The 27,521-nt window shown below is 57.7% G+C and overlaps 1 protein-coding gene across 3 annotated transcripts in view; it reads left to right on the top strand.

Annotated features, from left to right (window-relative positions):
• The first annotated feature begins 142 nt into the window (after positions 1-142).
• Positions 143-27,521, top strand: part of USP20 (ubiquitin specific peptidase 20) — a 32,260-nt gene continuing 4,881 nt past the window's right edge. Inside the window, exons 1-21 of one of the 3 annotated variants that reach the window (XM_037145105.2) lie at positions 143-230; positions 10,096-10,203; positions 10,431-10,527; positions 13,020-13,073; positions 14,111-14,173; positions 14,487-14,618; positions 15,391-15,487; positions 15,949-16,018; positions 16,504-16,617; positions 17,698-17,776; positions 20,140-20,587; positions 20,953-21,090; positions 21,376-21,491; positions 21,758-21,930; positions 22,509-22,603; positions 24,808-24,841; positions 25,041-25,086; positions 25,982-26,162; positions 26,263-26,389; positions 26,850-27,019; positions 27,120-27,201. In XM_037145105.2, coding sequence (XP_037001000.2) covers positions 10,447-10,527; positions 13,020-13,073; positions 14,111-14,173; positions 14,487-14,618; positions 15,391-15,487; positions 15,949-16,018; positions 16,504-16,617; positions 17,698-17,776; positions 20,140-20,587; positions 20,953-21,090; positions 21,376-21,491; positions 21,758-21,930; positions 22,509-22,603; positions 24,808-24,841; positions 25,041-25,086; positions 25,982-26,162; positions 26,263-26,389; positions 26,850-27,019; positions 27,120-27,201 — 2,300 coding nt within the window. In that variant the 5' untranslated portion in view covers positions 143-230; positions 10,096-10,203; positions 10,431-10,446. The other 2 variants (XM_053667793.1, XM_053667792.1) reach the window with 2 other exon arrangements.

The raw sequence follows: 27,521 nt of genomic DNA, 5'->3' as shown, positions 1-27,521 counted from the left end.
CTCAGCAGTGCAGTCAGAGCGCTAGCTCTGCCGGGCCCGCCCCTAGTCCTCCTGGCTCCACCTTTTTCGCATCGCCCATCTGTCCACGCCCCCATTGGTGGCGTAGGCCCCTCCCGATTGGGCGATCAGGGAGAGGGGGCGGGGCGAGGCTGCCGGTGCCCACGACCCTGCGCGGCGCCGCGGAGGGTGCGTTTGACTGACAAGCAGCGCTGGGTCTGTAGCGACGGCAGGTGAGTTTCAGGCTGCTGCCGGCTGCTTCAGGGGGCCGGGCCTCTGGGGGAGGGACGACGCCGACCCCGCTCCCTGCGATCCGAGTGCCTGGCCCTTCCAAGAGCGCAAAACGCCGCGGCCAGGTGAGCGGAACCCGGGAACCCCCCGGCCACCGTCACCCCACCCCTCCTCCGGCCGGCGCTCGGGGGGTCCTCGAGTGTCCCGTCGCCCCACTTCGAGCCCCCGGGGACTCGTTGCTCCTGCCGGACAGGAGCCGCCATCTCTTTTATTCTCCAGGGCCTGATTCAGCGTTGAAAGCATGCGTGTCGCGTCTCGGGGCGCTGACATTTATTTCCCCCGGGTCTGGGCCCTGACGTGTATTTTTTCCTTTAAGGACAAAAGATGACCACTTATTAGTGGTGCTGAATTAAAGTCCCAAAGCCGACTGCCCAGCTAAAAATGACACCCAGACGCTTCTCCCCGAGGAGAGGCGCGTCCAGTGTTTTGAACCCCTAGGGCCCCTCCTCGGGGGTTTGCCCGCCGCCTTTCTGGAGCTTTCAGGGGCCTTGCGTTCGCGTCCTTTGCCACGAGGACCGTCGCTCTGCCCTTTGCCCCTTCCACCCCGAGAATGCTGTGAGGATTAAGTTTATTTGAAGTATGGGCATCGGCAAACGCTTAGGAAATAACTAAATGCATGAATAGTGTCTTCGAAGGCTTTTAGGAACCCCTTAAATAGTAGTTTTCCCTCTCTCATTATAGGCCGGTGCTTTCCTTTGAAAGCACTACCTCTTACTAAGCGCTTACTAGGTGGCAGGTCCTGGGATAAGCAGGATCTCACTGAACTCGCCCAACCAGCCAATGAAGTGGATTCAGTTATTCTTCATTTTGCAAACGAGAGTACCTGGGTTCAGGGAGGCGGTGCGCGCTTCAGGTCACACAGCTGGAAGGTGGAGCAGGGACCAGTCACAGGCCCACCTCTGCTGTGCCTTCTGCACAGCGCCTGGCACGATGACCACTCAGTAACTGCCGGCTGCGGCTGCTCTCATTGCAGCTCTTTGGCTGCGGGGAGGTGCTGATGGAAGCTGCTTTTGGTTGCCTCTCCTCACGATCATTCTGAAGCTGGGCAGCATTTCTGGAATGCCTTACTTCTTTCTGGAACATCCTCCTCTAAGATCCTTGTTCTTACCCCTGGGGCTGAGACAAATGGCCTTCTCAGATAACTTGGGATGTCTCGGAATAGCCTTTTGGCCTGGGGCAAAAGCTGTTTAGTAGCTGTGTGACTTCCAGCCAGTTCCTCTTCCTCTCTGAGCCTGTCATTCCTCCTTTCGTGGTGGAGGTGGAAGTGGATTTAACTTCCAATGTTGTGAACCCCCAGGGCGGTTCTGAAGATTTAGTGAGATCTCTGAGTGTCAGTCCAGTTCAGGGGTCTATTAGGGCGGGGATGGAGTGGCTAAGGCCAGTGGGGATAACTGGAAGTGTGTTGGAAGCAGGGCTTGCCAAGGCAGGAGGAGGCTCAGAGTTCTGCTTTGAGAGTCAGAAGGATGGTGGACTCTCAGTGAATAAAGACTAGGTTAGAGGAAGGAGTGTGTTAGGGATTTAGGGAAAATGGAATTGCTTGGAAGTTAAATGAAGAGGGCAGGAGGGAGGGAAAGGGGTGCCAGAGGGGTGCAGGTGTGGGGACCCGGTCAGGGGGTGCCCTTGTGTTGGTGGGGGCTTGGCAGCATCACCTTTCCTATCCTGAGGAACTCAGTTCCATCCTGGCTACAAGGAGGATATAGCCAGAACCTCCAGGAAAATGATGAGTAATGGGCACCTGTGGCCTGGTCTCAGCAGCTGGTGCCAAGCCCGGCCGAGCTGCCTGATGGCTGTGTCCCTAGGGAGGTGCTTTCCCCTCGCTCAGTGCTGGCCCCAGGGAGGACAGAGTGCCTGCCCTTATCTAGAATGAAGCGTCTTGGAAGCCTCACCCAGGCCCTGAGTGGGTGGGCACTTTGCCAGACCCGCCGACCTGCCTCCTTCCCTCCTGCTTTCTCATCCCCAAGAGACGAAGCAGGCAGTCCTGGTGGTCAGGATGGAGAGGCACTCTAGGGTTGCTGCAGTGAAGCGGTGAAGGCGCCACGCCCCTGGCGGGCGCGCAGGCATCTCCCTACTCCAGCAGCGCATAGTCCGGTGGACCAGCTGCTCGGAAGAGGGCCTGTTCCCAGGACCCAGCTCTCTCAGCAGAGTGGGCTTCTTCCCCTCTCTGTCCGTGTTCCGTGTGCACTCCGTTTGTTTGCACAGGGGGCAGGGTGGGAAGGGCCGTGAAGGCAGACACACCTGGCTCCATTCCAGCTCTGTCACTTCCTCGCCATGTGACCTCGGGTGAGCGGCTTCCCATCTCAGAGTGTCCTCTGTCGGGTGAGGAACAGCGGTGCTCACCTGAGAGAGTGTAGGCGGGCCTCTCGCTTGGCTCGGAATGGGCACTGGGTCCCGGATCGCCAGCTGTTGACCTAGGGTTTCCCTTTCCAAAGACTGCTCCCTGCTCCCACCTTAAATGAAAAAAAAAAAAAAAAAAAAAAAAAAAGGAATCTTTAAAAAGTTTCTATTTTGAAAAAATCCAGATGCACAGAAAAGTTACTTGAATAATAGAATGAAATCCCATTCATATCCTTCACCTAGTACAGCAATTATTAACATTTTAGCCATATCTACTCTCTGTATACCCATTATTATTATTATTGCGGATCCATGTAAGAGTAAGTTCCCCACGTAAGAGTAGTTTGCCCCTACATATTTCAGGGGAAATCATCTGAAAACAGACAGTGTAACACATAACCAGAAAACAGTCTCCATCTTCAGAAACGTCGGTGTTGATATAATGCCTTATCAGTCTGCTAGGCTGCCATGAAGAACCGCTGGCTGGGTGACTTGAACAACAGAAATCAATTTCCTCACAGTTCTGGAGCTTGGGAAGTTCAAGATCAAGGTGTCAACTAGCTTTGTTTTCTTCTGAGGCCTCTCTCCCTTGGCTCGTTATCAGCCACCTTCTCGCTGTGTCCTCACCCCTGTGGTCTCTCCCCTGGGTGCGTCGGTGCCTCCTATCTGTCCAGATGTCCCCATCTGATAAGGACAGCAGTGAGACTGGCTTGAGGTCCACCCTAAAGAGCTCATTTGTACTCATTCACCTGTCTGAAGACCCTGTCTCCAGTAAGATTACATTCTGAGGTCCTGGGGGCTAGGACTTCAATGTAGAAATTTGAGGGGCACATTCCGTCCATAATAAATTTCTCAGTTGTTCCACTGATGCGCTTTCCCCCATTAATCCGGGATCCAATTCCGTCATGTCTGTTTAGTGCCCTTTGTCTATGTGGAGAAAGGGAATTGGGTTGCTGGGAGCAGAAGTGCTGGTGGCCCAGGAACTGGAAAGCTGTTTAAGGATTTGCTCCATTCCCTGACGTTCCACGTCCTGGCTTTACTTTGATGTCCAAAGCCCCAGGAGGTGAGCTTGGATCTTAGAAAGTGGCACTGAGAATTGGAACTCCCATGCATTAGGCACCTGCTGTGTGTCACACTTGGCTCACACTGTGCATTTCTTGGCTGGGCAGGTGGGCCCGGCTGCCCTGGGCAATGGAAGCCTGAGCGAAAAGCTGATGGGAGGTGCCCTTGGGCATGTGACGTAACATTCTTAGCACCCTGAGTTTGCTGATCTATAAACCATGGCCAGTAAGACAGATCATAGTGCTAAACGGTTTTTGAGCATTCTTGGTAGGCAGATAAATACGAACTCTGAGCCATCCTGAGGGTCCCCGTGACCAGAAGTCACTGCGCTCAGTCCCCCTTGTGCATTGTCTCACCAGCCTCCCAGTCACCCAGGGTGCTGGCTCTGTCCCACTTCCTGGGCGAGGTAACTGAGGACCGAGGGATTTAGCTAAAGACACATGGCTTGCTTGCCAGGGACAAGAGCAAGGAGCCTAATGCAGGGCTAGCTCTCTCTCTGATTGCTTTCCGTAATTACTGTCAAATCCAGGGTTAATGTGTGTGGACCAGCGGCATTTGGTAACATGGTAAAAGGCGGCTGCCATTAGGAATTGTAGCATCCCTACTGCATGCATGTAGCCTGGTGTTGAAATATGGAACTCTGAGCCCCATGAGGGCAAGACCCATGCCTGGCTCGTTTCCACCACCCAAGTCTCAGTGCTCTGTGTTGGTTGGGTACCAGATAAAGCAGCATGGAAACCTGTAGACAGCTGAGGTAGGTGAGGTGAGCTCCTTGAAGATGTGTGCACTTCTCATGTTTCAGGTCCTGCGTGTGGACTATGAAACACCCACAGTCTTGGGCGCTGCCACTCCACTTTTCCCCCTCCATACAAACTGATGTTTTAAATAATCCTATTTATTTGTCTGTTTACTTAGAGAGAAGGGAAGGGTGGGAGGAAGAGAGGGAGAGAAACATCACTGGGTTGCCTCTCTCATGCTCCACTGGGGGATCGAGTCTGCAGCCCAGGCATGTGCCCTGGCCAGGAGTCAAACCCACGACCCTTTGGTTTATGAACAACACTCCAACCAGCTGAGCCACACCAGTCAGAGCAGTACGCAGATAAGTTTACGTAATCTTTCTGGAAAACCATTTGCATTTACCTGGAGCCTTCAAAATATCCATTTTGACTCAGTAATTTTTCTTTTGGTCAAAAATAGAGTCAAAGACTTACATTTCCAAGTACAAGGGAAACCCAGAGAAATCTGAAATTATCTTCTGAAGGGTGGGCCCCTTCTTGTAACAGGCTCCCCCCACTAGGTGATACACCATCTGTAGCAGTGTGCCAGCTGGTGTTGTTGCGAGAGGCTGCATTCAGATTCAGTGAATTTTTTTGAAGAATCAACACATTTGTCCATTTCAGATGGGTGGTTTACAGGTACACCCACCTGCATCGTGCTGAGTGTTCAGTGGTTTTTGACGAAAAAACGTCATGACCCCTGCGCCCCACCCTCCCTATTCAGCTGGTATCACACTGAGCGACTTTTTTTCTTATTGTTGTATCCCTGGCTGAAAAAAGTCCTCAAAGGGCCCTGGCTGGTATAGCTCAGTGGATTGAGCATGGGCTGCAAACCAAAGAGTCACTGGTTCAATTCCCAGTCAAGGCACATGCCTGGGTTGTTCTATGGCATAACATAGACACGAAACCCAGTGTGCAATGGCAGGAAAGTAGTTAAGTGAGGTTTAAGTTGGATTTTCTATAATAGTATTCAGCCATTAGAAATGACGTTTTTCAGAAGAAACTAGTGACATGAGAAATGTGTGTGATATAAACCCAAAGTCAGTATACAAAAATATATCTGTTCTAGTTTTGTTTTCAAAATTGTGTGTTCATACATAGGAACAAGGCTGAACCGCAGCTGTACTCGTCTTTTTTCTGTGTAATAGTATTACAGGTGATTTATATTTCATTTTATGTTTGTCTCTGTTTTCCAGCTTCTACAGAGATGTATCTTAATTGTGTTAAAACCAAATGAAAATATCTTTTTCTACTTTCAGGATAGGTAGGAGAAGATAAGAAATTTTAATCCAACACAGACATGAATGAGGCAAAACAGCGGTGTTAAGAGCAGATCAGCCCTGGCTGGTGTGGGTCAGCTGGCCTGTGAACCAAAATGTCACAGGTTCGATTCTCAGTCAGGGCACATGCCTGGGTTGTGGGCCAGGTCCCCAGCTGGGGGTGCACAAGAGGCAACCGATCAATGGAACTCTCCACATTAATGTTCCTCTCCTTCTCTTTCTCTCTCCCTTTCCCTCTCTCTAAAATAAGTACATAAAATTTTCAAAAAGAAAAAAAGGAGCAGATCGCCCCTGAATGAGGCACGTAATGAACATGAAAGTTGTATTTTCGGGCCTTCACCCAGGCCCCCCCACGGCCGAGCTTCCAGGGCCTCGCAGGTGCTGCCGACCCTTCTCCAAAACCGACCCCACGTGTCCTGTTCGCACTCTGTGGGCCTGGGGAGCTCCTGGGGGACAAGTTCTGTCCTTCCAGAGAGTTCTCGGGGGTCTGGGGAAAAGCAGGGGCAGCCCCAGGAGGAGCCCCAAGGAAGCCACTCACACACACTTCTTCCTTTTGAAACTTCAGGAATAACCAAAAGTAATTTATCAGGGTGTAGGCAGTATTCCAAAAGCAACACGAATTCATTGCAGAAAATGCAGACAAGCAAAAGAGGAGGGAATAAAAATCACTTGATTCCCCCTCCCAGAGATAACATCCTTTCTGTGGCCAAAGAAACCAACATCGTTCACCAAAATGGACCTGGACCATAATAGTGTGTTAGAGCCTTTTGCCCTTTCGACCCGCTCATTAAATACCCTCTGGGAAGTTACTATGCCCGAGGGGCCGCTCTGTGTAGTTTGGATACAGCTGTGGACCGAATAGATCCCGCCCTCAGGATGCTTACATTCTTGAGTGGAGACAGGCGTTCGACAACTGGAAAGGGGTGTTTGTCTCATGGTTCCAGGGCATGCCCGTCCGGGCCAGGACAGACAGGGGGTGGCAGTGAGGGTAGTGGGAAGGGCAGCATCGCATTCGGGGGGGTGGCCAGCAGACGCCTTCGCTGGTCAGGGGACAGTGCAGCTGGGACCTGAAGAATGAGGGGACAGAGGTGAGTGTGCAGTGTGGCAGGACCACCCCTAAGGGGACCAGCATCTGTCCTGGTCAGTGAATACTTCACTTCATAATCTCCCTCCCTGCCCAGCGTTTTCAAACCTTTTTAATGGTGTCCTACTATGTGTATCCTTCTGCAACTTCATTTTTTTAATCCTCGCCTGAGAATATGTCTATTGATTTGAGAGAAACATCGATTGGTTGCCTCCCAGATACTCCCCGACTGGGAATTGAACCTGCAACCTTTTGGTGTATGGGACGATGCTCCAACCAAGTCACTGGGCCAAAGCTATCTTTCTACAACTTAAACAAACAAACAAACAAAAAACCCTAAGCTTTAAAAATTGTGGTTAAACACATGTAACAAACCATCACCATCATTTAAGTGTACTGTTCAGCGCCCATAGGAGGGAATCCCACAGCCTTTGTGCTGTGTGTTTGGCTTCTGCACTGAGCATAATGTTTTCAAGGGTCACTGGGGTGATAGCAGGTGTCAGAACCTCCTTTTTAAGGCTGCACAATATTTGGTTGCATGTATGGACCAGGTTCTGTCTGTCTGTTTATCTTTCGATGGACACATGAGCGGCTTCCACCTTCAGCTACTGAGAACAGTGCTGCCAGGAACAGGGGCGCACAAATGTCTTCTCGAGGCACTGCTTCCGAGGACGTGCCTGGAGTGTGTATTCGCCTGGTGGTTCCGTGTCTAACTTCTGAGGCGCTTCCGCCCCGTCTCCCGTAGTGGGGGCTGCACCTGTGTTCACAGGGCGCAGGCCTCCAGCGTCCCCACGTCTCCTCCAGCCTCTTCCCACCCTGTCGTCACTGTTTTCTGTCGTCACTGTGCCACTGGCTGTGAGGTGGTGCCACTTGCTTTCATTATTCAACATTCTTCGAGTCTTATCTGTATTGATAAAAGTGTAGGGTTTTTTTCTTCAGGGTTTTAAATCGGGGGGGGGGTGTTAGGTGTCATTTGTACCCAATAAACTGTACCCTTTCGAAGAGTGTTGTTGAATGGCACCTGTCTGCCTCCCCATCCCACAGCCCTAGACAACCACTGAGCTGGTCTGTCACTCTAGGCGAGTTGGGATTTAAAGTGCTTTCAATCAGTTTCACTTACAACACATTCAATACAATGCATGCACTTTGAAGATATATTTCCTGAGATTTGACCTGGTTAGACCCCCTCCCAGTCGAGATCTAGAACATTCCAATACCACAAAAATTTTCCCCTTGCCCCTTTGCAGTGCAGCCTCACCCTCTGCCCCAGGCAGCCACTGTCCTGTCTGCGGTCCATCATTGGCCAAAAGTCATTCATTATGCAGTGTATGACTGCAGACAGAAATAACCCTGGGTGATGGGAATCGGACCGCCTAAAACTATAATGGAGCTAGAACTTCCTATGGTCTAGTGAGGCTGTGGCCCTTGTAATGTGATTTCAGGGTGCAAGGCATCACCCACGTGCTCGTGGGGAGGCTGGTGCCAGCAAACCTGAGTGCTGTCACTTGTGTAAAAGGGCAGCGCGGACGGTCATGTGCGGCCTGTGACACTTGGTAACGGCGGTAAGTGACTTACTGGTTTAGGCGTCGACGGCACTATGCCTTTTCTCGGTAGAGTTTACTCTTTCGCCTCATAAGAAAGCTCTCCGTGCACGCCCGTGGTTTTCAGTGGCTCCGCAGCACCACGGGGTGCAGCTGTGTCGTTGTTCGCCTGGCTGCCTGTCATTTGCTGGGGCCCCGGTCAGGAGCAGCGCTGTAGTGGGGGGCTCTGTGCCTTGCCTCTGCGCACCCCCTCGGTTACTTAGACACAGCCTGGAGCCGAGTGAACCGTCTGCACCGTTCTTTGCTATTTGCCGTATTTACACTGGTGGTGACTGGTGTGCAGTGGGGTGCGGAACGCCAGTGATCCGGGCTGCTTTGGGGAGACCCGAGAAGCACAGTGCTTTAGAACGGGGGTTAGCAAGCTGGAAGCAGGCCGAGGTTGTTCCGCGGGGCCCTTGAGCTAAGAATTTTCTTTAAAGATTTCATGTATTTATTTTGAGAGAGAGTGGAAGGGAGGGAGAAGGAGAGAGAGAGAGAGAAACATCGATCATTTGCCTCTCGTGTGCCCCCAGTTGGAGACTGAACCCGCACCCCAGGCACGTGCCCTAACTGGCAATCCAACCAGCAGCCTTTCGGTTTGCTGAAAAACACCCCACCAACTGAGCCACACTGGTCAGGGCATAACAATTAAAAAAATAATAATTTTAATGGATTGTAAATAAAAGAAACAAACAAAAAAAGAATATGTGGTAAAGATGGATGTGGCAGCAGAGCCTGGAATATCAGCCACCTGCCCCTTTACATACGGCCAAGGCCGGCCGAGCCCTGGGGCCCCAGATGGGCCAATCAGGCCCCTGCCCACTGCTCACAGCTGAGTGCCGACCTGGGCCAGTCCCCCAGTTCCAGGCTCCGGGTGCGTCTCTGCAGTGGTAAAAATGGGCAGCGAGGGGTCAGAGAGGGTTGTTAGCTGCAGGGGTCTGTTTTTTAAATCTGAAGTTGCAGGAATGCCAGTGGTCTGACTGCAGGTGTGAATCAGGAGTGGGCCTGTCACTGTCGTCCTTGTCCCGGGCACCTTTCGTGGCACCAGGCCTTGAGCTCCTAGCCTGGCCCCGCCAAGTAGCTGGACACGTGGGGCACATACCAAAGACGCTTAAACAACAGCAAAGAGACCACATATTGAAGCTCAAAATGGTGCGGTCTGAGCCGCAATCAAGCGCACGTTTGACCGCAGTGCAAAAGGTGAAAAAAAACCCTAAAAATCTGGCTTCAGGTGGAGGTTTGGAATATAGAACCTTGAACCCTGTCATTGTCATGTGGCCATTTAAAATGTCAGCTTCTAATTGTCTGTTCCCCACTTCAAAGGGGGAGTGGTGACGTGTGGATGACCCTGGTTACGCCTGTAGCCCGGATTGCTCAGGACTCGGGGGTCGGGGGTTCTGAGCAGCACGGGGTCGTTGGGGGGCTCTGAAGATGAGCTGATGGTCCCAGTGGCACGTGCGGAAGGGACTGAGCCTTCTGTCCTGAGGGTGACAGGGCGGTGGCAGCCACGGGCAGCGATGGCTGCAGAGGCCCCGTAGCCCTGTCCTGCAGAGCCTGCATGTCTCCCCTCTCGGGAATCACAGAGGTGACGTCCAGCAGCAACTCAGGAAGGGCCCACGGGCACCGCTGGTCAGTGCTGAGCGATTTGAAAATGGTGGAACTACCTCAGATACACTGGTTTGTCCCCACAGGGTCCCTGCCCGAGGCCTCTCGCTCCAGCCCTCCACAGCTGCCACTGTTGGCTGTCAGCAGAGAATGTGGATGTTGGCCGCTTCCTGGGACAGTCGCTGTACACAGAGGTAGGCCCCCAGCATCCCTGACTCGGGGGGAGGCCTCCGAGCGGCCCGGGGGTGGGGTTCTCCTCACCCCAGTGACCGGTCAAGGAGCGGGAGGCCAGAGAAGTCTGGCTGGTGGTGCGGCTGAGCCAAGCCTTGAGGCCAAGGTCGTGCACATGACCACTAGCCCCCCTACCTGCCCTGAGCAATGGCTGCGGAATCTCACCCAGGGCTCCTGTGTTTTCCTGCAGGTGAGACCAGGCCAGGATGGGGGACTCCAGGGACCTTTGCCCTCACCTAGACTCCATAGGCGAGGTGACCAAAGACGACTTGCTGCTCAAATCTAAGGTATGAGGCCGCACATACGGAGGAGGGCGGAGACCCACACTCAGGGGCTCTGGGTTTGGGGGACAGACGTTTCCGAAGCGGCGGCGGGCTGGCTCCCCACGGCCTCTGCGGCCCTCCTGTGGAAAGGGCGGAGCTGGCGTCTGCTCGGGAGGCCCGAGGGCTGGGCCCTAGCGGACTCAGCAGTCCCTTCTCCCAGCACCAGCGCCCTGTCTGGTAGTGGCTGGAGCCGTGCGCAGGCCGGGATGGAATCACGTGGAGTCACCGGCGCCACCTGAGCAGGGTTTTGGGTGGGGGGCCGGGGCCGAGGCGATGGGGCAGGCCCCTTTCACTCCTGAGGACGTGTCATCTCTTTCTCTGCCAAATGAAAATTTCCTGACGACGTGACACTTTCACATGGTTCAAAACTGAAAGATCATGAGAACACAAATGTCCAGAAGTCCCCTTGCTGCCCCACCCACTCATCCTCCCCCGCCCACCCTCAGGCAACCACTTACGTTAGTCTGCTTTTGAATCTTTCCAGAGTTCCTTTTTGCCAACATAAGCAAACATGCTTTCTTTTTCTTCTCCCCTTTCTTTCATGAGAGGGGCCTGCCGGAGACCCTTTTGTAGCTTGATTCATATGACAATGTGCCTCGGAGGCCTTGTGACACCGGCCCGCGGGGTTGCTCTCCCGTCATTTGTGTCAAAGCTGCGCCCTCTTTCACGGGTGGATCCACACTGGTCCTCAGTGGGCGGACACCTGGCCTCTTTGCCACTGCTGCCAAAACAGACGGCGCTGCGGTGAATGGCCTTGTAGAAGTGTCCTGTTGGGTGGCACGAGCCCGCAGAGGGCACGGCCCACGTGGGGCACCTTCCCAGAGGTTGGGTCATTGGGTCGATTCCTGGACGGGTTGTGGGCTCTCAGTTCCGGGCACGAGTGCCAGTCTCCCTGCCCCTCCGGTCCCGGGGCCCTTCGGCCCGAGCTGACTCGGTCCCGGCCCGTGTGAGGGAGGAGGGGCTCCTCAGTGTACCTGGGGCTTCTTTGGAAGTAGTTCCGCTTCTTGTGTGGTCTGGAGGAGGGCCGAGCAAGGCTCCGGCGCATTTGCACTGTCCGATGCTGGGTTTTTCTGAGTCTGCACAGAGGAATGAGTGAGACAAACCGATGGGACTCTTCCCCCTGCGGCGGCAGGACTAGGGACTCCGAAAGCAGGGAGGCAGACGCTTCTGGTGGGAAGAGGGAGGCAGAACATGGGGAGACGTGTGCCAGCCTTTCAGAGGTGTTGGTGTCTGTGGCGGAAAGACGGAGAATACTGGGAGATGGCTCGAGCCGGCGTTCCAGAGAGCACGTCCGCAGCGCCTCTCCGAGCATCCGGAATCCACAGAATGAAGCCAGCGTTGTTTTAAAATATCTACAGGGCAGCTGGGGCATGAACAGGTTACTCGCCAGGAAGAAAAGCATGCTATCTCACGTGAGCCACGGTATTCCAGGGCCCTTTGTTCCAGCAGCTGAAACCGTGCCCTACGTAATTGTCTCGGACTGATAGGCGCCTCTGCCATTGTCATGTCCGAGTCCAGGGCAGTGGCTTCAGCTCCCCCATCACAGCCGCTTCTGGGCCCCGGAAGAAAGGGAAAGAGGGAGGGTAGCGTGCAGCTCCCAGTGGCACACGTCCCTTTCCCTGTCACCCGTCCCATTAACTAGGGCTGAGCTCCATGACCGCAGCGGGGCTGGGAGACCGTCTGCAGCGGGCCAGCGAAGTGCTCAGGATACGTGTGTTCTCTTACTAAAGCAAGAAGGGGAGATACCGGCAGACCGGAGGGAGGCTCTGCCACCCAGACCACCAGTGACCTGGGTGTTTTCTGTGATCAACAAACACATGGCCCTCCTCATGTGTCCTGGCCATGCAAAGTCACTGGGGTACACGAAACAGACCAGTTCTGTTTCACGGAAGCCCATGGTCTGGCTGGGGAGGGAGGGTGGGGTTGAAGGGGGGACGAGGTCATAGATGAAGGGGTCTCAGTTCCAAAAGACTTAACTGGAAATGTTTTTGCAGGCATCTGATGAAACAAAATTCAAACAATAAAGTGTAGCCCTGGCTGGTATGTCTCAGTGGATTGAGCACCGGCCTGTGAACTGAAAGATTACCAGTTCGATGCCCAGTCAGGGCACATGCCTGGGTGTGGGCCAGGTCCCCAGTAGGGGGTGTGCGAGAGGCAACTGATTGATGAATCTCGCACATCGATGTTTCCCTGTCTTTCTCCCTCCCCTCCCCTTTCTCTAAAAAATACATAAAATCTTTAAAACAAAAAAACAACAAAGTGTGAAATGGGGAACCGAATTTAGGTGGGAGGGGCTGCAGAGGGCCTCTTGGAGGCAAACAGAGCTTTTAGCCGACACACTTAGGGACGGAGTGTCAGCGGGGGCAGGTGCGTGGCTCGCCCTGCCAGAGCGGGCAGGGGCCCCGGGAGGCCCCACGGGTTGTCACCCTCTGCTGTCTCCCCTTCACCTCCCACAGGGAGCCTGTCAGTCATGCGGTGTTTCCGGGCCGAACCTGTGGGCCTGTCTCCAGGTAAGGGCTCCTCGCGGCTGCGGGGGGCGTGGAGTGCAGTCGAGACTGGGCGTGGGACACCTGTGTCCCGTGGGCACTGCTGGAACCTTGGCAGGGACACCGGACCTCTCAGGTGCAGTTCGCAGCCAAGAGGGCTGTCGAGTCAGCGAGTCCCTTGGGAGCCATTAAAAATGACAAGAAGGGAAAGCAGGTGGGCGAGGACTGCGCACTAGACGTCCCAGCCGCACACGGGGCGGGATCCTCCGCTCGCACGTGCCTGTGAGCCTCCACATGGGCTTCCGCTCGGGCCCTGGCACTTCCGCCTGCCCCACCCGTAAAGAAGGGGCCACGGCCGGACGACGCCCCCGCCTCGTGGGGGTCCACCCCGGGCAGAGTTGGAGGAGCGATGCCAGTGATGGCTGGGCAGGGCGCGTGGATGCGGGTGGCGCGGGGACAGGCCCTCGGCAGCCTGTGCGGGGCTGACGGCAGGTGGGAAGGCCGTGGGTGCTCCTGCGGAGAAGCAGGCTGCTGGCTGGGGCGCAGGCCTGCGTGGGGAGGCACCCGTGCTGGGCCTTGGTGGATGGGTGGATTTGGGATAGGAGAGGGCAAGGCCGCAGGCAGGCTCATCAGGGCCACGCTGGCCCCACTGCGGGGCACCCGGTCAGCAAGGGGCCCTGCTGCCTCTGCCCATTCAGCACCCCCATTACAAAACGGCTGAGACCCAGGTGTGTCCTCGAGAAACGTAGATCCCAAAAGCTGGCCCCTCAGGAATTTGGTGAAAAGGAGACAAGCGGAGGCAGAGAGGGTCCTTGCCCAGGACTGGCTGTGGCCCTGCCTGGCCTTTCTACAGGACAGCAGTGGCCCAGCACCCCTGCCGGTCTCACCAAGACGGGGCAGCTTTTCCTCAGGGGGCCGCTCCTGAGGCCTCGAGGAGGTGCACCCGTGTCCCTGGAGATCGGCGGGGCCTCCCTGTTGGGTGGAGTCCTCTTGGATGGCGTGGGGATCCTGGCTCACTGTCCTCTTGGCAGCCCCAATCCACTCTCCTCCCCTTTCCCCAGGTCGCCTGTACCTACGTTGGCTGCGGAGAGTCCTTCGCCGACCACAGCACCATCCACGCACAGGTGAGTGTGGCTGGGGCCCAGGTGTGCAGGCCGGCAGGCAGCGCGGAGTTCAAGGCCCACTCCAGCTGCCCGTCTGCTCCATCCGACCGCCCTGGGCCTCCGTGGCTGTGTCTGTGAAACCAGGATAGTCGTGGACACAGCAGCAGGAGCTGGCGCAGGTGCAAGCGCACGTCCGCTCCAGGGAAGCCCTTGGCGTTCCCGGCGGGCAGGGCGAGCAGATTCTGACCTTCTGGGCGGAGGTGGCCCCTGTGCAGGCTCAGGGTGCCTGTCGGGCCAGTGCCTCCTTGACCTTATTTTGGATCCTGCCTTCTAGGCAAAAAAGCACAACCTGACCGTGAACCTGACCACGTTCCGCGTGTGGTGTTACGCCTGCGAGAAGGAGGTGTTCCTGGAGAAGCGGCTGGCAGCCCCCCCGCCTGCCCCCTCACCCAAACTCTCCGAGCAGGTGCGGGGGTGCAGCAGGGTCACTGTGTTTGGTGGTAACACGAGTGGAGGGTGGGGCAGTGTGACCTGCGCCCTCGTGGATCTCGGACTAGTGGGTCCCAGGTGGCCTCTGCGCCTGGTCACTTCTGTGCCGGGTGACTTTGAGGGGCTCCTGTCAGCGGATGCTCACCGAACCCCAGCTCTGTGCCAGGCCAGGGCCCATGGGAGGCGATGAGGCCGCCAGGGTGACGGGGAACAGGGCCTCCCTCAGGGCGCTCGCAGGCTTGGCCCGCTGGAGGGGCTCCGGGGGGGCCGGGGGTGTGCCTGCCTGTGAGCGCTCTCACACAACGGGCTCCGCTCGTGCTTGTGGACACGGTAGCCGTGTGTGGTTTGTTTGTTTGGTTTTTACAAAAAAGGCGTAAAACAATGCAGACAATATCCCATTCTGGGTGTGTGTGTATCAACAGTTAAAAACTTACACATATATATATGTATATATATGCTTTTCTTGGCACATAGACTTCTAACGGTGACTGTCTAGGGGAGCTGGATTGTACATTGTTATTCTTTGTTTTCCAGATTTACTATAAGTAAGATAAATAATTGCTATTCATTCCTGTGGACAGAATACAAGTCCCCAAGGCCAGCGCTTTCCATGCTGTTTTCTGCTTGGCTGCCAGGACTGGGCAGCCAGGCAGCTGGGCTTTCCTCCCGGTGGTCCCTGGACCGACCCCCCCACCCCATGCCACCCCTCTCCCTCCTGACCCTCTCTTTTTCCTCTCTCTGGAACGCAGGACTCCCCACCGCCCTCCCACCCTCTGAAAGCCGTCCCCATTGCTGTAGCTGATGAAGGGGAGTCGGAGTCGGAGGACGACGACCTGAAACCTCGAGGTAATGGCTGTCAGAGCGGGGGAGCCACGGCAGGGCGCGGGCTCAGCTCTGGGCGGGGAAGCTACATGTACCCACGGGTGCCGCCGACAGTGGCGGGTGGCCCATAGAACGTGGTGGCTGCCCCTGGAGTGCCAGCCGGGCCCACCTGCCTGGTCTCCAGCCTGGGACCTCGGGAAGGCTGGCCTCTCTGCACAGGCCAGGGGGTCCCTTTGCCAGTCCTGTAAGGACAGTAGGCTGGGCTGGGGGGGGGGTGCAGTTGGCCCGTGCAACATACTCCTGGTGACTGTCGCCGTGGGCGGGAACCACATGTACTTACTTGGTGGATCTCGGGGTGGAAGGCCTGTGGTTGGGCCTGGCGGCTCAAGAGCCACAGCTCGTCTCCAGGTGCAGGCTGGGAGGGGCTTGGCCAGGCAGGGTGCTCACTCCCCCCGCCCCCCGCCCTGTGTGCACCGGCTCCCCAGGCCTCACGGGCATGAAGAACCTCGGGAACTCCTGCTACATGAATGCCGCCTTGCAGGCCCTGTCCAACTGGTAGGTCAGCCCCACCCCGGGAGGCGGGGCTGGGAGGCGGGGCGGGAGCCTGGGACTAGCGGCACAGCCCCCAGGCTCTGCTGCTGTGCCCACACACGCGTGTGCGTGGGTACACATCAAGCTCCCTAAAAACACACGTGCCCTTGGACCCAGCAACCCCTCCCGTGCTTTGCTGGGAACAATGGAAAGGCCCACGGAGTCTGGGGGGACACGCCCCAGATCTTTAGAGTAGTGTCTTCACCGGGCGGGGTTAAGGCCCATTGTTACTGTTTGCTTATTCGCAGTTTTTCTACCGTGAATATCTATTTCTTGTGTAATGAGATGAATTGACCGCAGGCCTGTGAACCAAAGGGTTACTGGTTTGATTCCCAGTCAGGGAATGTGCCTGGGTTGCAGGCCAGGTCCCCAGTTAGGGGGCCTGCGAGAGGCAGCCGATCGCTGCTCCCCGCTTCTCGCTCCTGACCGGCTTGCTCCCCCATGGCCAGCCCCCCGCTGACCCAGTTCTTCCTGGAGTGTGGCGGCCTGGTGCGCACAGACAAGAAGCCAGCCCTGTGCAAGAGTTACCAGAAGCTGGTGTCCGAGGTCTGGCACAGGAGACGGTGAGTGGCAGCCCCCGACCCTGGCAGGGGCGTGGGGGCGGGGCTTCCTCTCAGCCGTGTCACCAAGCACTCCCAGGGCATCCGGCCCCTCCTGCTTACGGCACCTCTGCGAGGCAGAGGTTGTAGCCAGCCCTGTCCCCTGAACTGGGGAGACAGACTCTCAGGGAGACTGAAGTGTCTGGCTCAAGGTCACAGCCCATGAGAGATGGAGCCAGAATCTGAACCTGGTGCCCATCCCAGCTGGCAGCCTCTTCACAGATGCGGGTGTGCCAGGGCGATCCCCACCGTGCCCTCTCGCAGGTTGCAGCCACAACTGTGGGCATAGGAAGGACCTCCTACGTGGTGAAGGGTGCTTCCGCGTGGCGAGAAATGAATGTAAAGACCAGAAGCTCATATTAGACCTGTTTCTCCAGAAAAAGTCAAAATTGTGAATAACGTAAAATGAGGACGTAGAAATGTATTAAGTGGAGAAGCAGATTCTAAAGCAGGATGATGCCATATAATTCCACTTTCGTAAGAAGCTGGGTTGGTTTACATATATATATATATTGTATGTGATTTTGTACGTGTGTCCGCATTTTCATGGGAAGTCTAGAAATCTCAGTGGTAGTTATCTCTGGGTGGCGTTGTTAGTGGCAGTTTGTTAGGCTTTTCTGAAATTTTAGATTTTCCTTTTCAATGACAGTTGGCATTAAGTAGCACAGGACTGTCGGGGGTGCAGTGTCGTGGTTACACACGTCCCTAACGTACGAGTGCTTTTCCCCCGGTAACTAGTGCCCGCTGGGCGCCGTACAGAGTTACTGGAATATTGTCACCTGTATTCTCCATGGTATACTAGTAATGAACATGTGTTACCTTTGTGATTAGAAAAGCCACAATAGCTGTTTTAGAACAAAAACAGTTTTAAAGTAGGCCTGTCATGGACTAGCAGGAAAGGATGCTACCCAGTTAGAGGCTTGCGAGCCTGCTGGGGCTCCTGGTGGGCCCCACCTCCCAGAGGGGGCAGCGAGCCCCTGGCTGAGTCCGATCCGCCCCACTGGCCGGCGGGGTGCCTGTGCTCACGGTCTGGTCTCCCCACAGCCCAAGCTACGTGGTTCCTACCAGCCTGTCCCATGGCATCAAGTTGGTCAACCCGATGTTCCGAGGCTACGCCCAGCAGGTAGGCCTCCCGAGCTGCCCAGGGGACACTCCGGGCCGAGACCTACCAGGCCTGGCTTTGGAGCCAAGACCAGCGTGGAATATGGGCACAGAGGCTGAGAGCTGTGAGGTGGGCCCTCTCTCTGCCTGAGCCCTTCACACTGAGGATGTAGGAGCCCCCAGCACCTGCTGGTGTTCTCCCCACTTAACAGATGGGGAGACCGAGGCTCTGTGGCCACGTCACTCACCCAGGTTACACGGCAGGTACAGGTGCAGGAAGGCTCACCTCAGGCAGCCAGACTCCGGAGTCTGGGGGCCTCAGCACTGTGTCCAAAACGGCGCGCACTTTCTTGTGTTCCAGACCTCAGGCCGAGTCTCACTGTCATTCAGGTCAACATCAGGATACTAGTTCTGTAACCCTAGAGAACCCCTTTGAAACCGCGGTCTTCAGCGGCACACAGTGAGGGGACCGAGACCCAGCAGATTGCAGCCACACACGTATCTCAGCCCTGAGCCGAGCTGGTCGTGGTCCATGTCACTGCCCCACACTGTCACAGGGCTGGGGTTTCACTGCTGGGCTTGCAGGGGCAGCTGGGCCTGTCTGGGCTGCAGTTCCTGCTGCCGGAACGAGGGGGTCAGGAGCAGTCATGCGAGGGGTGCCTCCGGCCCCCACCACCCTGCCCCCATCCGTTCCCAGGCTGAGGGCTGCTGGGCCGCTCTCCGCTCACACCTCAGCTGGATGAACGCTGGGCTCCTGGCTGAGAAGCCCAGCACTGCCCGAATGCCGCTCTGTTTGGAGAATGATGATGTCCACATAGTGACCAAAATCCAGCATCCACCATTTATTAAGTGGTCACTACCTGCCAATAGGTGCAGCCCTATGAGTTGAGAGGTACCCCACAGAACTCTCTTTGAGGGGGCCCCATCCTCCCCATGTTATAGGTAAGAAGCCGAGGCTCAGAGAGGTTTCACAACTCACTCAGGTCACACAGCACAGAGGGGCAGGAATGGGAGTCAGGCCTCGCTGACCCGTCCCATCCCAGGAGCTCAGTGAGGACAGAGTGCAGTAGGGCCACCCTGTTCGCTGTTGCCGACACCCCCCTACATCAAGGGACGTTTCTGGGTCTGAGTGTGGACGCAGCTGAGGGCCTGGCGATGGCCCAGAGATGCTGCCCGCCGCGCTTCTGTGTGCCTTGAGATCCCAGCGAGGAGCAGAGTCCTTTTGTTAAAAGGAAGAACCAGGAAGAACAGTGGGTGGCGGATGAGGGCCTGGTTCTTAAAGAGCTGGTCAGAGCCCCCCCCCACCAGGCACACACGCCTCAGCCCCCCTTTTCGATGCGAGATGAGGCAGTGCTTAGTGAGCCTCCCCTTCCCTCTGCTGGGGTGGAGAACAGAGGCCCCCCTCCCCGTGTCTGACGTGAGGCTTCGGGAGCGAGGCTGGTCTGGCCACTGCCTGCCGCCTGCCTCATGCGGTCAGCAGTTGGGCGCTGCTTCTGACGTCTGAGTCAGGGACTGCGAGGAACAGAACTGGACTTTGAACCCAGTGGCTCAGTGAGGTACCAAGTGCCCCCAACTTTGGGAGGCCATCTGCCCGCACCATCTTCAGGCCTTTTAAAGCACATCCTGTGTGGGCACCGCTGGAGACTGGGCTCAGGGACAGGCTGTGCCCGAGGCCTTGCTGCCCTGGCTTCCCACTGGGCTGGCAACGTAGTCACAGGGTAGTCAGGATGGAATCCTTGATACTGTGATTCGAGACCTGAATTGACAGCTTAGTCTGAGTCATGCCAGGTGTGCAGGAAGGTGACATCCTGTGCTCCTGCCACAGGTCACCTTGTCCAGGGAAGGTGGCCCTGGGGCACCAGCAGGACCCGGAGAGCAGGGAGAACCAGAGGCAGGTCCAGGACTCAGGCGGCCTGGCCTGCAGGTGGCACTGCTCTCTGCGAAACTCTGCGGAGCCCTCATGGCACCGCTCCTTCAGTGTCAACTTCCTTCTTCCTGGGGCTCCCTGCCTGTCCCCAGGGTCCCCTCCTTCAGGGAACAAGGTGACTTTAGTGACTAAACGGGACACCTCTGCTCTCTCCCACACTGAGTCGGCAGCAGTGTTACAGTTGTTGAAGAGCGTCTGCTGGGAGTCAGATGGACGCAGCAGGCCCCTCAGCTCTGCCAGCTCGCAGCTGCCGTGTGACCTGGGAGGGGGTGCCCGGCAGGCGGGGGTGGGACAGACTGCCATGGAGGCCACTGCGAGGGGCCCATCAGTGCGTCTGCCAGGGCTCCGGCCAGGACAGCTGGGTGCCTGGTGGGCTCCTGGGCGCCAGAAGCAGCAGGGGGCTTGCAGCAGGCTCCTCCCCACCCGGGGACACCCCGCTGACGCTGCCCCTGCTCCAGGACACCCAGGAGTTCCTGCGCTGCCTGATGGACCAGCTGCATGAGGAGCTCAAGGAGCCGGTGGTGGCGGCCGCAGCGGCCCTGGCGGAGGCTCGGGACTCGGACTTGAGCGACACGGACGAGAAGAGGGAGGGTGACCGGAGCCCATCGGAGGACGAGTTTCTGTCCTGTGACTCCAGCAGCGACAGGGGTGAGGGTGACGGGCAGGGCCGTGGCGGCGGCAGCTCGAAGCCCGAGGCGGAGCTGCTCATCACGGACGAGGCGGGCCGTGCCATCTCGGAGAAGGAGCGGAAGAAGGACCGCAAATTCTCCTGGGGCCAGCAGCGCACCAACTCCGAGCAGGTGGACGAGGACGCAGACGTGGACACCACCATGGCCGCCCTCGACCACCAGCCCCCGGAGGCTCTGCCACCATCGCCACGGTCCACCAGTCCCTGCCGCACTCCAGGTACTGGCCAGCCGCTCAGGGGGCCCCAGCCGTGTGTCCGGCACCTGCTGTGTGCCAGGCACCGACGGCCAGTCCTGCCACCACCGTGAGGGTTTTTTACCACCAGACCCAGCTGCTGGGTGAGAAAGAGGCTAAAGTGCAGACCCACGGAGCTGACAAAGCTGGCGTGGGATTTGGGGCCCGCCCCGGAACCCTGAGCCTCCCTTGGGGACATGAAGTGTTGTGGGCACACACAGGGACATCGGGGGGGTGTGACGCATTTCAGGCCTCGGTCCCTTTAGGAGGCGCTGGCGGGTCCTCTTCTGGGCCACGCCCTGGAGCTGGCTTGGCGGCCTGGCCCAGCACAGCGCCCGCTCTGTCCCCAGAGCCCGACAATGAGGCCCACATGCGCAGCTCTTCCCGGCCCTGCAGCCCGGTCCACCACGAGGGCCACGCCAAGCTGGCCAGCAGCCCTCCGCGCGCAAGCCCCGTGCGAATGGGGCCGTCCTACATGCTCAAGAAAGGTTCGGAAGGCTTGGTGGGGCCGAGCTGGGGGCGGGGAGCCGAAGTCACACCTGTAGCGGTGTTTCCGAGTGCCCACTGCCAGGGCTCTGCTTCTCATGCAGTGTCTCTGAGCCCCCCAACACCACTGGGACCCAAGTGGGGGAGCCCCACTTTCCAGGCCATGACAGGCACTGAGCGGTGAATTGTGAACCCAGTCACGTGACTCAGATTTGACCCCCTGTTCTGGCCAAGCAAGCCCCACCTCCGGCCAGGGGGCTGCGCCTAGCTCCCTGCTCTGCCCCCAGCCCAGGTGCCGAGCTCTGGCAGCCGGCGGCGGAAGGAGCAGCGCTACCGCAGCGTCATCTCCGACATCTTCGACGGCTCCATCCTCAGCCTGGTGCAGTGTCTCACCTGCGACCGGGTGAGTGCCCTGCAGTGGGGAGGGATGCCGCAGCTCCAGCAGCCTCAGCAGTCCTCACTGGGGTTGGGGTGGGAGCGGGTTCTGGACCGGAAGCCCCTGCCTTCCCTGAGGGCCCTGGTCTCGGAGCACCCGTGTCCCAGGAGTTGAGGAGCAGGCCCTCTGCCTCATACTGGCCAGCTGGTGGCTGGGACTCGGGGTGGGGACTCTGGTCTGAGCAGGGCGGAATTCTGGAAGGTGGACCCCCAGGCTGACCTTTAACCCCACAGGTGTCCAGTACGGTGGAGACATTCCAGGACCTGTCACTGCCCATTCCTGGCAAGGAGGACCTGGCCAAGCTCCACTCGGCCATCTACCAGAACGTGCCAGCCAAGCCGGGCGCCTGTGGGGACAGCTACACCGCCCAGGGCTGGCTGGCCTTCATCCTGGAGTACATCCGACGGTACACCCCTCTCCCGCGTGCTGGGGACACGAGAGCCTCCCTGGGACTCAGTGTCCGGGTGGGAGACGGACCTGAAGCAGCAAATTCCAAGTGTTAGTAGGGGCGAGGGCAGAGTCCAGAAGGGAGCTGTAGGCTGAAGTACAGGTGGGGTGGGGGTGCCCTCGTCCACACCGTGACGATCTGGATGGGGTAAGTCCTGGGGCTGGACAGCAGGTAACAACAGGCGTGACCAGGCAGCAGCCAGAGAGGAGGGTGGCAGCTCTGGCCCCAGGGGGAGGGCAGTGGCGGCTTTCCATAGCACCCCCTGTGCCCTGGCGCCTGCTTTACCCTCCCGGCACTGGGCACATGTGCCGTGACCGAGAGTGGCCAGCGTGGTCAGGCCCATCCACAGCTGAGCAAGGTGAGGCTCAAGGACTCTGACCTGCCAGCCAGTGGTCCCAGGCATCTGGCTCCAGACCTCTGTCCATTCTGCTGCCTGGGCCACGGTGCAGGCCTTAGGGCCTCAGCCCCAAGGTCCCCAACTCTGATTCTTGCCCAGGCCCTGGCAGCACCCCTGCCACCCCTTTCTGTCTCCATAGGTTTGTGGTATCCTGTACCCCCAGCTGGTTTTGGGGGCCAGTCATCACCCTGGAAGACTGCCTCGCTGCCTTCTTTGCTGCCGATGAGCTGAAGGGTGAGTGGACCGGGCTGGTGTGGGCGGGGTCGCTGGGTCGCCAGGTCGCAGGGCACCCCGAGGTTTGTGGGGCTGCCCCGTCGGTGTCCCCCGCTCCCTGCCAGGCTGGGCCCGCGGCTGCATGTCCTCCCAGTCCCCCCCCTTGCAGCTCACCTGCTTTTCTTTCTTTCCAGTTTGGCAGACAGAAATTATAGGCTTTAATTTTGCACTTCCTTGATTACTGATTAGCTCAAACATTTTCTTTGGAAGAATGTTGGCTGTCGGTGTTTCCTACTTTCAAATTTCCCACTTCTGTCCTTGTCCTGTTTTTCCGTTGGGTCTGGCTAGGACGTCCAGGGTGGTGTTGAACCGGAGTGGCGAGAGGGGGCGCCCCCGCCTTTTCCCAACATCAGAGGAGACGCTTTCCGCTTCTCCCTGCGGAGCGTGAGGTTGGCCGCGGGCTGCCACACACAGCCCGGGTCATGCCGAGGTTCCTTCTGTGCCGGTTCGTTGAGATTCTTCATCACGAAGAGATGGGTATTGAAGTTTGTCAGGTGACTTTTCTGTACCTACTGACAGGATGATGGCATTTTATCCTTCTTTCTGTTAAGGTAGCGTATCATGTTTATTGATTGGCATGTCGAACAATCCCTGCATCCCAGGGGTAAATCCCACCTGACTGTGGTGCGTGGTTGTCTTTAATGTGCTGTTGAATTGGGTTGGCTGGAATTTTGTTGAGACTTTTTCCACTTATATTCATCAGGGATATTGGCTTGCAGTTTTCTTGTAGTTTCCTTACCTGGCTTTGGTATAAGGGTAATGTTGGCCTTGTAAAATAAGCTTGGGGCCTTGGCTGGTGTGGCTCAGTGGATTGAGCGCCGGCCTGCGAGCCAAAAGGTTGCTAGTTTGATTCCCAGTCAGTATCCATGCTTGGGTTGTGAGCCAGGTCCCCAGTAGAGGCCGTGAGAGAGGCAACCAATGTTGCCTCTCTCCTCCCCTTCCCCGCTCTCTAAAAATAAATAAAACAAAATCTTGTAAAAATCTGAGTTTGGGAGTGCTGCTTCCTCTTCAGTGTTTTGGAAGAGTTTGAGGAAGATTGGCATTCACTCTTTAAAGGTTTGGTAGAATTCACCTGGAAGCACCTGGGCTTTCCTTTGCTGGGAGGTTTTCCCATCACTGCTTCAGTCTTGGTCGGTGCTGGTTGGTTTAGAGTCCCTCTTCCCGGTTCAGCCGGGGTAGGTATCTGTCCATTGCTTCTAGGTTATCCAACGTGTCTGTAGAGCCTCTTCTGACCCTTTGCAATTCCGTGGTAGCAGTTGTAACACCTCCTTTTTCATTTATAATTTCATTTGAGTCCTCTCTTTTTTCCTGGTTAATCTAGCTAAAGGTTTGTCAGTTTTGCTTATCTTTTTTTTAAAAAGCCTTAGTTTTATTGATGCGTTCCCTGCTGTCTACTGTGTGTCATTCATTTCTGCACTGGTCTTTGCCGTTCCCTGCGTTCTAACTTCAGGCTTGGTTTATTCTTCTTTTCCTCATTCCTTGAGGTTTGAAGATAGGTTGTTTATTTGAGGTTGTTTTTTGGTTTGTTGGGTAACGTAGGCATTTATCGCTATAAAATTCCCTTAGGACTGCTCTCACTGCTTCCCATCGGTGCTGGTTGTTGAACATTCATTTTCATTTGTCTCAAGGTACTCTCTGAACTCCCTTTTAATTTCTTCTTTGCCCCATTAGTTGCTGTGTTTTAGTATAGTTTTCCTTTTCTTACTGGTTTCCAGTCTCCTACCGCTGTGGTTGCAAATGGCACTAGACAAGATTTCTACCTTCTGAAATTCGTTAAGGCCTGGCCTTGGTCCAGTGTGCGATTGGCTCTGGAGGGCGAGTGTGCCGTTGCTGCCGGCGGGAGGGTCCGCTCATGTTACTGTGTGAAATGTGCCGGTGTCCAGGGTCGGACGCATGAATGTTTACAAGGGTCCCATCCTCTCCAAGAATTGACCCCTTTGTCGCTATAGTGACCCTCTTCATCTCGTGTATCTGATTGTCGCCGATGGTTCACCCTCCCTGAGTGTGGCCGCGCCTGCTCTTCCAGCGACGATTTTCCCCACCCTCCACTCTCAGCCTGCATGCCCCTTATGTCTCAGGTGGGCAGGCGAGCGCAAGCTGCCGCATGCCGTGCCGCGTGCCTCGCCCACCCCCCCGCTGACCTGTGCCGTCTCTCCCTGCCCTAGGCGACAACATGTACAGCTGCGAGCGCTGTAAAAAGTGAGTGTGTGCGCGCGCGGGGCTGCTCCCCACATCCCGCCTCACCTCTGGGGTCTGCGTGTGCTCCACACGCGCCATCCGGGGTACCCCAGGAGTTTTGACCCGGACCTCACGGAGGTGGCCGGGGTGGGAGGGGCGCTCGTCGGGCTGCATCCGCCAGGCCGTGTGGCTCAGCGTCCCTGCGGCTCTCTCCTCCCAGGCTGCGGAACGGGGTGAAGTACTGCAAGGTGCTGCGCTTGCCCGAGGTGAGTGGGGCGGCTGCCACCTCAGCTGCCAGGGCCCCTCCACACTGACAGGTGGGGGCCTGCCAGGCAGAGGCTGACCCCTCCTTACTCGAGTTCTGAGCGAGAGAGGCCATGGGGACATGATGCTGTGGCTGTGGGACCTCCTGGGAGGGTCTGACAGAGGGACAGGGCCCATTTTTACTTTGTGACTCAGCGCTCTCTCTCTCGTGGCCTCAGCTCCCTTGTCACCCTGAGGCAGGTGCAGGGGAGGGGACCTGGTTTTGTGGGGTGTCAGGGAAGGCCTTGCTGAGGCAATGGCGTCTGCATGAGCCCGGAGGGTGTGGGCTGATGTCGGCCTCGTTCAAGGAGGGCGGGGCAGGACCAGGTGGGCAGAACCCCGCGGCAGCCCCAGGCACAGCCGCACCAGGGGAGCGTGGCCCACGACCAGGGTGCCGGGCCGGTGCCGAGAAGGCCTTCGTGGAGGAGCTTCCTAAGGGTGGTGCCAACAGAACTGGCTGTCAGAGTTTGGGAACAGTGAGCTCCACAGGCTGGTGACGGTCAGCTCCCCGTGAAGCCACCCGTTCTCAGCTCCTGGGGACGGCCCCTCTCAGCAGCAGGTCCCGGTACTGCGGCTCAACCCACGTCCTCTCCGCCTTCCCCATGGGACTTCCGGAGCCCAGCCAGCTCTCCCGCGGAGTCCTCCGGGGTTCTCAGAGTCCGAGGGCGCAGCCTGTCGGGGGTCTGGTCCTGGGAAGGCTCCAGCCGCTACGCTTCTTGTTTCCACTTGGATGACAGTGGATCAAGCAGTGGGCTAGTGGGTGTCCCGGGGCGCTGCCTCGAGGCCCCTGTCGGGGCGGCCAGGGTCGCAGGGCTCTAGTCATCCCCAGAACGACCAGCACTTGGCTCCTCCCCCCAGATCCTGTGCATCCACCTGAAGCGCTTCCGGCACGAGGTGATGTATTCCTTCAAAATCAGCAGCCACGTCTCCTTCCCCCTGGAGGGACTGGACCTGCGCCCCTTCCTCGCCAAGGAGTGCACGTCCCAGATCACCACCTACGACCTCCTCTCAGTCATCTGCCACCACGGCACTGCTGGCAGTGAGTGCGGCTGCCCCGCCCCGCCCCTCCCTGCCCGGCCCCGCCCAAGTTCCGCCCCGCCCCCAGGGTTTCTGTAACCCTGGGCCTCGCCCCTGCCCAGGTGGCCACTACATCGCCTACTGCCAGAACGTCATCAACGGGCAATGGTATGAGTTCGATGACCAGTACGTCACCGAGGTCCACGAGACGGTGGTGCAGAGCGCGGAGGCCTATGTCCTGTTCTACCGGTGGGGGCCTGGGCAGGTGCTGGGTGGGCGGCCTGGGGCTGGCGACCCGCGGGCCTAGACTTCGGCCACTGCTCCCTGGGGCCTGACGCTGGGTGCGTGGGAGGTGGGGCCTGGGCGTTTTTAAGGTGGGGGGGGTGGCGGTAAGGATTCAAGGTTTTAAGAGCTCTCTGGCTGTGGGGAAGCGGGAAACGTAAGAGGTCAGGTTCGTGTCTTCTACAGTGGCCCTGTGGGAGGCGATGGTGGTCGCCGTGGGAGGTGACAGTGGCCAGGGCTCTGGCAGGGGTGGTGGGCTCTGCTGAGATGTGGACAGACCGCCACAGGGTGTGGGAGGCTGAATCCAGAAGGCGGGGGTGCCTCTGGACACATCCCTAGACAGGGTGTGGCTGGTGCCCCTGCTCTGGGCGGGGTGGGGTCGCCCAGGCCCAGCTGCTCCTAAGCCTCCCCACCCCTCCCCACCCAGAAAGAGCAGCGAGGAGGCTGTGCGTGAGCGGCAGCAGGTGGTGTCCCTGGCGGCCATGCGGGAGCCCAGCCTGCTGCGGTTCTACGTATCCCGAGAATGGCTCAACCAGTTCAACACCTTCGCTGAGCCCGGGCCCATCACCAATCACACCTTCCTCTGCTCCCACGGAGGTGCAGGCACCTTCTCCGCCAGGGGAGGGGAGCGGAGGGCAGGGGAGGGCGGACGGGGGGCCAAACCCTCAGCCCGCCCTCCTTGCGCCTTTTTCTGCAGGCATCCCGCCCAATAAGTACCACTACATAGACGACCTGGTGGTGATCCTGCCCCAGAATGTGTGGGAGCACTTGTACAGCAGGTGAGGTGCAGTGGCCAGCCTGCTCCTGGGCGGGAAGGGACAGTGAGGCAGGGCCTCCCACCCTCCTGCAGGGGGCAGCGGGCCACACAGGGGCAGTGGCACGGCCCTCCCTGGGCTGTGTCCTCCTCAGCAGTCATTGATGGGCATCCGCAGGCCTTTCCAGTCACAAGGGGCAGCAAACTGGCTCAGCGAGAGCCAGCGCGTTGGCCCCTCTCACAGGTAGTCCTGGGGGTGCTGGCTGCAGGGCGGCTGGCTGGCATCACCCCCTGCCCCATACCCGGCTCAGGTGACTCAGGGCTTGTGGTGCCTGGGCCCTTCCG

This window comes from Artibeus jamaicensis, unplaced genomic scaffold (genome assembly GCF_021234435.1).
Source record: "Artibeus jamaicensis isolate MK-2021 breed Jamaican fruit bat unplaced genomic scaffold, CSHL_Jam_final contig_471, whole genome shotgun sequence".
Lineage (NCBI taxonomy): Eukaryota > Metazoa > Chordata > Mammalia > Chiroptera > Phyllostomidae > Artibeus > Artibeus jamaicensis.
The sequence above is the reverse complement of the archived record's forward strand: the minus strand, read 5'-3'. Positions and strand labels throughout refer to the sequence as shown.